The sequence below is a fragment of the Mandrillus leucophaeus genome, unplaced genomic scaffold (assembly GCF_000951045.1).
Source record: "Mandrillus leucophaeus isolate KB7577 unplaced genomic scaffold, Mleu.le_1.0 Scaffold627, whole genome shotgun sequence".
NCBI classification, from domain to species: Eukaryota; Metazoa; Chordata; class Mammalia; order Primates; family Cercopithecidae; genus Mandrillus; species Mandrillus leucophaeus.
In genome coordinates this window covers 761,024-774,180 of record NW_012106775.1, presented here as the reverse complement: position 1 = coordinate 774,180, position 13,157 = coordinate 761,024, and the positions used below count along the sequence as shown (strand labels likewise).

The 13,157-nt window shown below is 37.2% G+C and overlaps 1 protein-coding gene across 3 annotated transcripts in view; it reads right to left on the bottom strand.

Moving 5' to 3' along the window:
* The window catches only part of SRPK2 (SRSF protein kinase 2), a 213,454-nt gene that overhangs the window by 170,626 nt on the left and 29,671 nt on the right, over positions 1-13,157 (bottom strand). For 2 of the 3 annotated variants that reach the window (XM_012000364.1, XM_012000366.1), the window contains exon 3: positions 8,835-8,898. In XM_012000364.1, the coding sequence (XP_011855754.1) occupies positions 8,835-8,872 (38 nt within the window). In that variant the 5' untranslated portion in view covers positions 8,873-8,898. Of the gene's footprint in view, positions 1-8,834; positions 9,107-13,157 lie in introns of those variants that run through there. The other variant, XM_012000365.1, reaches the window with a different exon arrangement.

Genomic DNA, 13,157 nt, shown 5'->3' with positions numbered 1-13,157 from the left:
TATCTAGACCAATGGAACAGATCAGAGGCCTCAGAAATAACACCACACATCTACAACCATCTGATCTTTGACAAACCTGACAAAAACAAGCAATGGAGAAAGGATTCCCTATTTAATAAATGGTGCTAGGAAAGCTGGCTAGCCATATGTAGAAAGCTGAAACTGGATCCCTTCCTTAGACCATATACAAAAATTAACTCAAGATGGATTAAAGACTTAAATGTAGGACCTAACACCGTAAAAACCCTAGAAGAAAACCTAGGCAATACCATTCAGGACACAGGCATGGGCAAAGACTTCATAACTAAAACACCAAAAGCAATGGCAACAAAATCCAAAATAGGCAAACGGGATCTAATTAAACTGAAGAGCTTCTGCAGAACAAAAGAAACTATCATAAGAGTGAAAAGGCAACCTATAGAATGGGAGAAAACTTTTGCAATCTACCCATCTGACAAAGGGCCAATATCCAGAATCTACAAAGAATTTAAACAAATTTACAAGAAAAAATCAAATAATCCCATCAAAAAGTAGGCAAAGGATATGAATGGACACTTCTCAAAAGAAGACATTTATGCAGCCAACATACATATGAAAAAATGTTCATCATCATCGGTCATCAGAGAAATACAAATCAAAACCACAATGAGATACCATCTCACACCAGTTAGAATGGTGATCATTAAAAAGTCGGGAAACAACAGGTGCTGGAGAGGATGTGGAGAAACAGGAACGCTTTTACACTGTTGGTGGGGGTGTAAATTATTTCAACCATTGCGGAAGACAGTGTGGCGATTTCTCAAGGATCTAGAACTAGAAATACCATTTGACCCAGTGATCCCATTACTGGGTGTATGCCCAAAGGATCATAAATCATGCTACACTAAAGACACAGGCACAGGTATGTTTATTGCAGCACTATTTATTTACAATAGCAAAGACTTGGAACCAACCCAAATGTCCATCAATGATGGACTAAATTAAGAAAATGTGGCACATATACACCATGGAATCCTATGCAGCCATAAAAAAGGGTGAGTTCATGTCCTTTGCAGGGATGTGGATGAAGCTAGAAACCATCATTCTCAGCAAACTATCACAAGGATAGAAAACCAAATACCACATGTTCTCACTCATAGGTGGGAGTTTAATAACGAGAACACAAAGACACAGGGCGGGGAACATCACATACTGGGGCCTGTTAGGGGATGGGAGGCTGGGGGAGGGATAGCATTAGGAGAAATACCTAATGTAAATGACGAGTTGATGGGTGCAGCAAACCAATACGGCACATGTATACCTATGTAACACACCTGCACGTTGTGCACATGTACCCTAGAAATTAAAAAAAAAAAAAAAAATACAGTGTGGAGTGCAAATGTGACCAAAAAACACCAAAGTGATACACAAAATACTAATATTGGGGATGTAAATGACTATGCTTGGATGTTGCCATTTTGGCACAGAGATGGTGTGTCCAAATTTAATTTCCATTGTATATTAAATGAAAAATAAATGTAACAATAAGCTGTGTACTTTTATGGTAATAGAAAAACCTAAGACCTGTAACCTTGACAGTTTGTAAGTTAACAAAATTAGCTTATGATTATGATTATTAATCTATGCCAATACCACAGAGATGACTCCCCATACCAATAAAGTCTTCCTATAAAGCTCATAATTTGTAAACTGCAAATGAACATTATTTGTTTTGTTGACATTTTGTGATGAAAGCACTTCCATATATAAGATCATAAGGTGGGGTTAACAGTGAGTAAGCCAGTAAGTAGACCAAATGTCACTGATACTCCCCACTGTCAAACAGCAGCTGTGACAAATGCTACAAAGGAGAAGTACATGGTCCTGTAATTTGATACAGGCAGAGCTTCCTTGAGATAGGAGGGATGGGAACAGCAAAACAGCCAGGACATGACCAAAGGAAGAGATATATGAGACAAGGCTGGAGAGGGAGACGAGGACAGAGAAAAGAGGTACTCACTGACCGAGGTAGTTTTTTTTCTGAACTCCCAAGCACAAGGGGAAGACAGTTGAAAGGTTTTAAACGTGGAATGACCTACCTGATCAGATTTGTGTTCTGAAAGGTTTGCTCTGGCTGTAATGTAAGCAACCCTCCAAAGAAGCATCAGTAAACAGAACCAAAACTGATTACAAAATAATGTAGAAACTACTACATCTAGACCAAATAAATAATGGCCAACAGAAAACCAGATCAGATCACAACACTGTCCAGTCTCTTACTGGAAACTAACATTACACTTTTATTTAGGTATATGATACATACATTTTAGAGACTAGGAACAGCTTAAAACTTATCAAAATGTCATCATTTCTTGGTCAGACCTAAGGTGGCCTACCTACCTCAAGGGCTTGAAGTAAAGAGGACTGGAGCTCGAGGAAGTGGCTCCAAGGGAGATGGCTAAGCATCAAAAACTGCGGCTCTGATTTACATTCCCCAGCTCCCAAACCAAGCATCTTCTTTATGTATTTTACATAACTTCCTATTAAGGTTTGATGAAAGAAAGGTTTTGCTACTGAAACCAAGTCTGAAAACTAATGTTAATACCCACGGCCTCCAGAATCCAGTTACAAGACTATCATCAGTCCGTGGGAAAGCAGTGTCTCCAACAACACCACCCTAGGGTCGCTTACTGCTATATACTTCTAATTCTGTTCCCCCTCATGAGCGCTGATGTTCCGAAATAGTCCAGTTTCTGCTTCTAATCCTCCTCAAAATGGTGCAAACTCTGGCTAACACTGGTAGAGCCACCAGAATGCTAACAAGGAAAAAGGAAGGGAGAAAAGGAGAGAAGGAAGCAAAGGAAAAAAATATATACAATACCAAATTGAAAAGAACCCGGAGCATACACAGTTGGTAGAAGTAGAGAGTGGTACCTTCACTTTGGAAAACTGACAATATCCACTAAAACTCAGCAACTGCACTTCTAGGATTATATTAAACAAATGCATGCAAGCTTCACTAACCAAAAGGCATGTATAGAAATGCTCACAGCAGGCTGGGCAAGGTGGCTCACACCTGTAATCCTAGCACTTTGGGAGGCTGAGGTGGGTGGATCACCTGAGGTCAGGAGTTCGAGACCAGCCTGGCTAACATGGCAAAACCCCGTCTCTACTAAAAATACAAAAATTAGCCAGGCGTGGTGGTGCAGGCCTGTAATCCCAGCTACTCTGGAGGCTGAGGCAGGAAAATTGCTTGAACCCGAGAGGTGGAGGTTGCAGTGAGCTGAGATCGCTCCGCTTCACTCCGGCCTGGGCAAAAGAGTGAAACTCCATTTCAAAAAGAAAAAGAAATGCTCATAGCAGCACTACCCTAATAACCACAAACTGTAAGCCTCCCAAATGCTCATTAACAGAATGAATGAACTGAGGTATATTCATGAATACTGCATAGACATGAGACTGAATCAATTACAACTACACACAACAACATGGATGAACCTCATATCGGTAACAACGGAAGAAAACAGACCAAAAGCATATCCAGAGGGTTTCCATTTATATAATGTTCAAAAACAGACACAACTGAATTGCCATATGCAAAAAACCGAATCTCAGTATTTACCTTAATACTAAAACCCCAAATGAATCACAGACTTAAATGTTAAGATCCTATAACTCCTAAAAGTCAATCTAGCAGAAAATATTAGTGAATCCAGGCTTGGCAAAGATTTCTTAGGCACAACATACACACACACACACACACACACACACACACACACACACACAAAACCTGAAAAAAAAAAGTTTCAATAAATTGTTTTTCATAAAGATCTACGATCTGTGTACTATCCCATATATGTATCTTCAATAAAAATACTAATAAAAATTAAAGAATTGAGCGATGAGAAGACAACACAATCAACCACTATGTCATCTCATTCGGGAACAAGTACATCTCTACAAGGAGAGAAAGAAAGCCAACAGTGGCAGAGCAGGGATTGGAAAAGGGAAAAATAGTTAACCAACAAATGTTTGTCCTAGTCTTTGCAACGGGAGGAGGAGGGGGAAACAATGAAGAAAGACCCTTTGGTTCTCCTCCTATAACTGCTCTTAGTCCACCACACATCATAAAAGAAAATATATCAACTTAAGAGCAAATCAAAGATATCTTGGTCCAGGATCCTTTTTACTTCTTTCTCTCTTCCTCTGGTACCTTCCTCACTTTTGAATGTTCTCCCTTCCTTTCTCCTTATTTTTTTCAGGTATATCTTTTTGCTCTCTGCATCCACACATCACTATATATCATTTTCACCTTTGCATAAGAGGCACCAAAATAAGAAGAGAACAATTAAAATACATACACAAAAACAGCCTGGGTTCTTTATGGATTTGAAATGCCCTTATATTGGAGAAGAGACAACACACAATCTCTATCAATTCTCACCAATCCTTTTTATTCAGCATTGGTAGAGTATAGGCCACAGCATAAATATTACTCTAACACTCTCTCCCTCTCTGTTTCTCTCCTCTCCTGTACAAGACAGCTACAATTTGTGAATTCAGTATTTGCTAGCTAACTGGAATGTTAAGGATCTAGGCTAGGAGTTCTTATCTACTGAGCTACAAGTATAAAGACTTCCCTTTAAACACTAAAATACATCAAAAACCCACAAACATGCCAAAAAAAAATTATCCTTTCAGTATCTGTTCCCTGAGAAAATGCAAACCTATATAACACTGTTATGAGTTATTAATTTTTAGTTCATTGTGAAGTTTATTAATTAAAACAACATCCACTCACACTTAACAACAACAGATGTGGGCAATGCTATATATGAACACAGTCTCAGCTTCTCAGATCTCCTCATCTCACAAACTCCTCAGCCCTACTTGGGTTTACCCTAGACAGATTGGAAATCAGCTCTGACCACTCTGGGCTCAAATTTCTTTACTGATTAAGAATCATACAATTTTTTTACATGAGTTCCCTGAAGAAATAGCAATATAGTTTGACAAAAATGATAGTACAGTAAAATACCTTCTGTTCACCCAGGATTATTCTGGGATGATTTATTAAAGAGTTTTCCCAATAACCATTCCTTCTCCACACAACACACACACTCCTTCCCTCTCTCTCTTTCTCCTCCCTCTCTCCACCTATAAAGCACTCAGAACTGGTATCTAGACTGTTCAATAAATGATTAGAGTCAGCCCTCCACATCCACAGATTCAACCCAGTACAGATCAAAAACATTTGGGATATAAAACAATAAAAAATAAAATACAACAATAATACAAATTTTTTAAACTATAATATAACAACTATTTACAGAGTGTTTTCATTGTACTAGGTATTGTAAGTAATCTAGAGATGTTTTTAAACATATGTGAGGAAGCACACAGGTTATGTGCAAATACTACACCATTTTACATGAAGGACTTGAGCATCTGTGGATTTTGGCATCTACGGGGGTCTTGGAACCAATCCCCCTTGGACACCAAGGGACAACTGTACTATACCTTTTTAGCTATTATGGTTATTACTACTACTACTCTCCCCCACACACATTACCCCATAAATTCCATAAGTGCTCTAGCTAAGAAAGGGAAAAATAAAGAAACAAGAACTTGAAAACCTAGTTTTTTTTTAATCAGATATTCACATTTATTACTGTAAATAGGAATAAACAAGGGAGTAAAAATGTGTCTAGCACCGACTCTAGTATATTCAAGATGAATTCATTCATTCATTCAACAGGCACTCAAAAAAATGAATATACTTGTAGTAGGATTTACCCCTAAAATCTCCAGAGGGTACTGTCTTGCAGCAAACATCTTCCTCTTAACTATTACATACATCATTTTTTATTCATCATTAGGCATTTTTTTAAAAATTCATTCAATAGCATTCTCTGCTCTTAACTTTTAAAATGGGTATGCTGAATTTTTTTCTCTCTCTTCAAAACACAAAACACAACCAAAAAATAAACTAATTTTTTGTAACCCTGATAGTTTTGTTCTTAGGAGTCAGCCATTCAGAACAGAAGTACTCCATAACTCCCCTACAAAATGGCATTCTACAGACCTCCACTGTTCCATTCAAGGTAAAAACATAATTTTAGATTTCAAGGTGTTATTGAGATCTATTAGGATAACAATATTTTCCAATTTATCCCCCCAAACAACCTTCAAATTACATTATAATCTTACTTCAAATCGTATGTGTATTTTTCAATGAAGGACTCTTAAGATTCTACAAAAATAAATTAGGTTGTTTTGCTTTTCCCATTTTACAAAATTGAACAAAAACAATTCAACCAATACTAAGCTCTTGCAAGACTAGTAGTTCTTTTGGAAGGATACAAATGAGATGAAAAATTACTAGAAATAATCACATCAGCATTTTTGCATTTATATTTTGTATTTAGAGGTACTTTTCTCTACCCAGTTTTCTGAATTATCAAAAGATCATTCTATACTGCAGGAACAAAATCAGTGGTGGTGAACAATAACTTTTGGTTTGTTTACAATCAAGCAGTTTCTCCCCCACTAAAGAAGTCAGATTTCTTCATCTTTTCTACCAGTAGATAGATGGGAACACTGACTATATGCAAATTCCAAATATCTCTAAGATTTAGAGCACCATGCTTCAAACCATTAACTTTAATTTTTTTTTTAAGTGAAAGCAAAAATTCTTAAAATTCTTAGCTGGACTGGTGAACAAGCAATTGAAGAATGTAATGATAATGCTACATGATATTATAAGGTATTAATTCCTGGATGGGATATACTGTTACAAGCCATAAATTCTTGTTAAACTTCAGATTCTTATTTTTCCAGTTCCTCCAAACAAATTAAAAAGGCAAATGATTTCACTGTTCATTACTATATGACTTTTAATAAAAAGTAGGGGTGAGGGAGAGTACCTTCTTGTTTTAATATATCTACATTAATCAAACAGCTTCCATGTTTGCAAAATGTTGTCTGATTTACAAGCTACATTTATCAATCATTAAGTCAGGATAGCACAATGGCCATGAAATAATAATACATAAACTATATCTCTGGTAAAACTGTGTATGAAGTTATAAGCAATAGTGGCTGATTTCTAAACTTTAACATTATGACCACGTGCGTCCTCCCTTTCCTTCAAATAACCACCAGAGTGTAGGTAAGTAAATAAAATAACCACCAGAGTGTAGGTAAGTAAATAAAAATCACCAAAATATCTTAGAGTACCTTTCCTCACACAATGTATTTTAGCCAGAAAACCTCATCCACTCCTAATTTGTTTCTCAATAATATTCAGCCACTCTGTCCAACTCTCAATTTATCAGTAAAGAATTTGTGATACTCCAAAAAGCTAACGTAATTATTACTGTCATCTCATTAAGTGTGCTCTTCCTAGTACAAAACTAACATTACAGCTGACACCTAGCTTGTTCACTATGCACACCACCCTCTTCTCCCCTTCCCATCACCACCATTTTACTGGCAGAATGTTCACAAGGCTGAAGACTGTTTCTCATTTCAGCAAACAGAATGCTTAAGATCAGATGGCTAGCCACAAACCAGAAGTTAGAAGCCACACAAAAATAAACACTGGCAGTCCTAAAATCTTCTACTTTCAGTCTCTAACAAAAGCAGTAACATCGTTTTTATTTGTGATGCCCTAAGTTATAGCCAGAAGCTTTTCCCCCGATTATACTAATAAATCAATTTAAAATAATTTTACATCAGATTATGTCCTTCATATACTAGCATACTTTAAATAAATCCATTTTACCATGGTAGGTTCTTCAACTCATATTTTTTTGTATTTTTTCTGTATCATTCTTTAACTATCACATTATTTCTCCATTTTTTTCTAAATATTACATCTATGAACAAAAAAGATAACCCTGCAAACTAACCCTAGAAAAAGATAAATCAACATATACCTTAAGTATAAAAGATCAATATTAAGTATAACCTACTAGGTAACCAAGAGAAAGGTAAGCATCAACTGTATGCCCAAGAACCTCAATTTAAGACATTATGTAGTATACACAATTTTGGTAAACAGAACTGAACACAATATTTGCATATCAAAATAGGCAACTATAGCCTTATTTCTGATTTCAGATAAAAATATCTTAATGCTTTTTATAAGGCAAAACAGTCATTTTAATGAAATATCTCTTTACAGATATAATCACATGATTGACAGATAAAATAATTGCTTTAAAAATACTTCTGAGTCATTTTGTCCTTACCTGCAGGCATGAACCATTACTGCATGCAGTGACTGTTCCATTTCCTAGCACAGACTTGAAGAAGCATCATATCTCTCTTTCAGAATGTGACTAATCTGTGGGTTTGCAATTCCTAAGCTATTTACAAATGGCACTCCCTTACCATATAAGAATAAACATGTATTACAACCCCAAATCAAGTATTTTTAACCTACATTTTACAAATAACCTTCGTAATTCTGTAAAGCAGCAACCTCAAAATGTAGGAAGAAAACCTCACAGTATTTCCCTTTCAAAAAGCAAGATTTTCTTTTTTGCTTTTTAGCTAAATTATTTTTAAAGCCTTCAACAGCTGTCACACATGAACCAGCGGTCTGCTGTGTTATGGTGTGCATGCTGCAGCTGATTAGGCTTTACAATTTTTCTTTAAAAAATCAATCACCCTTTGCAAAAGCAGAACAGCTTGCCCAAATACACATCTTCAATACAGCACAATACCAGCATGCAGGACAATACGTTATATAGCAAACTTGACCAAAAAAAAAAAAAAAAAAATATGTCCTGGTTTGTTTCTTAGCAATGCTACACCATTAATTGTTCATGCAAGAGATGTAGCTGTACCTTTCTGAAGAGGACGACTTCTCAGAGTTAACTGACATCAGCAGCTCAATCTTCTGCTTGATTTCTGGAAAAATCAGAAAATATTCACAACCAAGATTGCCTGCCCTTGCTTTCAAGCCTTATATCAAGAGATTTTTCTTCTCTAATCCCTTTTGTTCAGAATGAGGCCACAAGATTCGCAGTACTTCTGTTAGGACTGGGATTCAATGGTGCTATAAAGGGAAAAAGCTCCAGAGGCATCAGGCCTTGCTAAACTATGCACATGACTGTTTATGAAAGCAGGAAGTACCATTTCTTTAAAGCAGAGGGGTGTTTTCTTTTTTAAGGTAGAACTAGCATGGCTCTACAAGATGATTTTCAATTTAGCAAAATAAAATACAAACAAGACATTTTGAACATCTGAATTAAATATACTAGATCATTTGAGAAGCCTGGGTATTCACGTCACAGGCTGTAATAAACAGATATGCAACCCTTGGCTGTTTCTATTTCACTAGCCCTAAAAAATATGGCTCAGTGAATCATTTTTGTCACTTAAGAATGAAATATTAAACCAGAACCCCAATGTATAGATTTCAAAATGTTTAACCTTTAATTTCTTGATTGTGTTTAATTACAGACACATTTAACATCTAGTGTCCCTAACTCCTCTAGAAAGAGACTTTTTATTTTATACCTTAATTTTCCCCTCCTCCTTAGCAGTACAGTATAAGTGAACAGCAACACCCATTTACCGAGTAGGGATAATATACTTGTCCTTTTAGGAAAGGACTGACAATACACATCTAAAACAGGAATGTAAGCGCCAGTTCAACTTAATTAAAAGATCATTGCTGATACTGATTTGGAAGGGAGGTAATAGACTAAAAGGGAAGGAAGGGTGAAAATAAGAGAGGGAAAAAGATAATAAGACAATCTAATACGTTTCCTTTAAAACATCAACGACTGACTCAAAGCACATAATTTTAAGTTAATAAAACTGACATGGTCCTATTACCCAGACTATTTCATGTGTAAAGATGTTTTCCTACCCCTAACAAGTATTTCCAACTGGATTTTTAAAACTGAAGTGTGCTTTCATAATAAAAAGTTCACATATTAAAAATAAAGTAGTGCCAATAAAATGTTTTCAACAGTATCAGGATTTCAAAATAGACCTCAATAGTTTTTTTTTTATTTAAAGCAGTAAAGCAAATTTTAATTTTTTAAAATGTTGACTATATAAATCAAAGTTGAATATGAGAAGATGTAAAAGAAAAAAGAATAAAAATTAGTTTTATAAAATACAATGGACCTTTACAGAAATATCCTCTCAGTGTTGTTAAAATAAGGAATTTCCCCAAATTTTTAAGCTTATAACTTCAATAAGCATTGTAAAAGCGGCAAGAATAGCTGATGAGAGAGCAGAATCTACCATAGGCTGTAGCCAAGCTGCCTAGCCACCGGGAGAGGAGAGCACAGCGCCTATAGGTGGGGTGGTGCTGAGACTCACCTTGAGGATCAGGCACGTGGCACCACCGTGAGCCCTCAGCAGGGCCCCTCCCCTTGTTTTGGAAGGAGCAGGGTGTTAGAAACTCAGACTCTGCCTTGGATTTAGGAAGAGGCTCCTCTGCCTCTTTTTTTTTTTTTTTTAATGGAGTTTCGCTCTTTGCCCAGACTAGAGTGCAATGGCACAATCTCGGCTCACTGCAACCTCCGCCTCTCGGGTTCCAGCGATTCTCCTGTCTCAGCCTCCAGAGTAGCTGGGATTACAGGCGCTCACCACCACACCCAGCTAATTTTTTGTCTTTTTAGTAGAGACAGGGTTTCACCATGTTGGTCAGGCTGGTCTTGAACTCCTGACCTCAGATGATCCACCCGCCTCAGCCTCCCAAATTGCTGGGATTACAGGTGTGAACCACCATACCAGGCCTCCTCTGCCATTTTTAATAGCTATATGACCTTGGGGAAATTACTTAAACTCTCTAAAGCCTCTATCTCCTCTCCTGTAAAATGAGGATAATAACATATATCTGAAAGGCTGTGGCGAGGATTTAATGAAATAACCCATGAAAGTAAAGCAGATTGTGCCTGGGATGTGGTGAGCCTTCCCTGCCTCATCTCTCAATGATTATTTACTGAACGAGTTAATGAAGGATACGAGGCCTGTCCAATGTTAAATGGTTTTTCCATAGTTTAAATCCACCTTCTCCTTCTTCTCATCAACCTCAACATCCCCCTTTTTATCACTGTAGTGTTAGTACAGGTGGGAACTTAACTTTAATCTGTATCTCAGCCTCCCTTTCTAGAGAATTGTGTTCCATGAATTAACTCGCTGCTTCAGAAAAGAGATTACACTTGAATCCATCTTCATCATGGCAAGTTTTTATTCCAAAACAACAAAAAGTTCACACTTCAGTATACCGATGTAAATCAATGCACTTAAGATGAAAAAGGCCAAGATTAAATTACACAGCTCTAATGAAGTTAATGCCTATCTTGTAAACACTGGAAAGAAAAGTTCAAGCTATAAACCATACTCTGGTGACACTGGAAGCTCCAACCAAAGAGGATTCTAATAATACATGAAAAGGTTTCTAACTTCATTTTCACCTTATCTCTAAACCTTCAGATTTGTTCATAGCTTCAGAAGGACTCAGAAATCAAGGAACGTTAACACTCTGATACTGTATCCTTTTAGGCCCACATATTCCATCTATGCTACCATCAACTCCTCCCTGTCCATATCATCCATAGGTCTGGTAATTCCCCACGTTCGTGAAGAATTCCAGAAGCCATTTAACTGATTTCCATTCCACCACAACATCTGCCATAATCGGGGGTACCTGGATTTCCATACTGACATGACTTATTACAAAAGACCTGGCTATGGACTCCAGGCTCCTCAATCCACAGACTCTTGAACGTCCACCTCTTGAGCCATCCGTTCCCTTGACCATGCTCAGGACACCTTCTTACACACACTGCAAACACTTCCCCCTCAATCAGTCAGTTGTTTTGGAATTTTTTTCAATTACTTCCAGGGTAGTATCTGGGACCCTATACACTTTATTTTTCTGTAATGAAATCAACTAATCTTTTACTTGTTAAATTCTGGTGTTCCTGATAAACTTAGAAACGTGTTCCTCACACGAAAGTTTTTAAAATTTTCATCCAATTTTCCTCTAATATGCTTTATAATAGTATTTGCATGTAAATCTTAGAAACTTCCAGAATTTATTTTGTTCTATGAATTGATATAGAAATCCAGTCTGCTTTTACAAGTCAGATTTTAAAATGACTCTCTTGTCATTTTAAAATGACGCATCCTCACAATTCTAAAATGACTCTCTTGCTTACCACTTCTTGCTTCTTCCAAAGCAGCACCCACTGTCTCCATGTATACATTTAGACCAATGAGTGCAAAAAAATCCATCAACTTGTTTATTTAATAGTTGTATTCCCTATGGATGTAATCTGAAAATGCTTGACAGTACACTCAACAGCTCCTTCTACATCTCAGCCTTTAATCAATCCTTTACCATCTGCCCTACTCCCACCTTAAGACCACACTTGCTTATTTCACACAGAAAATAGGCAAGCAGTTCCTGTGTAGTTTGAATAAACATTTTAAATTATAGTTGCTTTATTTTTAGTCATAATTTTGTTTTTTAACTGCTAAATAACATTATAGGAGGACATAAGTTTTTGTGGCTTTTTTTAATGCTTTTACATTTGCTTTCTCCTCCTAACTCTGGGTACTTTGCAAGACCATTATCTTCCATGCAAGCCCTTAAATGCTGGTGATACCTACAAGGACCCTCTTTTCACTCACTGACCCTTCTATCTACATACACCCTCATCATCAAGAACTACAGGGCATTGATGATAACTGTATCTTAGTTTCCAGCCCAATATTCTCTCCTACAACCCAGAACCACATATCCTCCAACCCCTACTTGACATTTTCACCTAGACAGTCGCTGCATGGCTTGAATGCAATGTCTAAAATTGAACCCATGAACTTATAAACCTAATGTCTTATTTTATACTCCTGATCTCAGTGAACAGCAATGCCATTGCCTTACCAAACCTCAAATGTTTCAGGGATCCCAGGCTAGTTTCCCCAGTCTCATCTGAAGTATCCTTCCCGGCCAGGCACAGTGGCTCACACCTGTAATCCCAGCACTTTGGGAGGCCGAGGCAGGCGGATCACGAAGGTCAGGAGATCAAGACCATCCTGGCTAACACGGTGAAACTTCGTCTCTACTAAAAATAAAAAAAATTAGCCGGGCACAGTGGCGGGTGCCTGTAGTCCCAGCTACTCAGGAGGCTGAGGCAGGA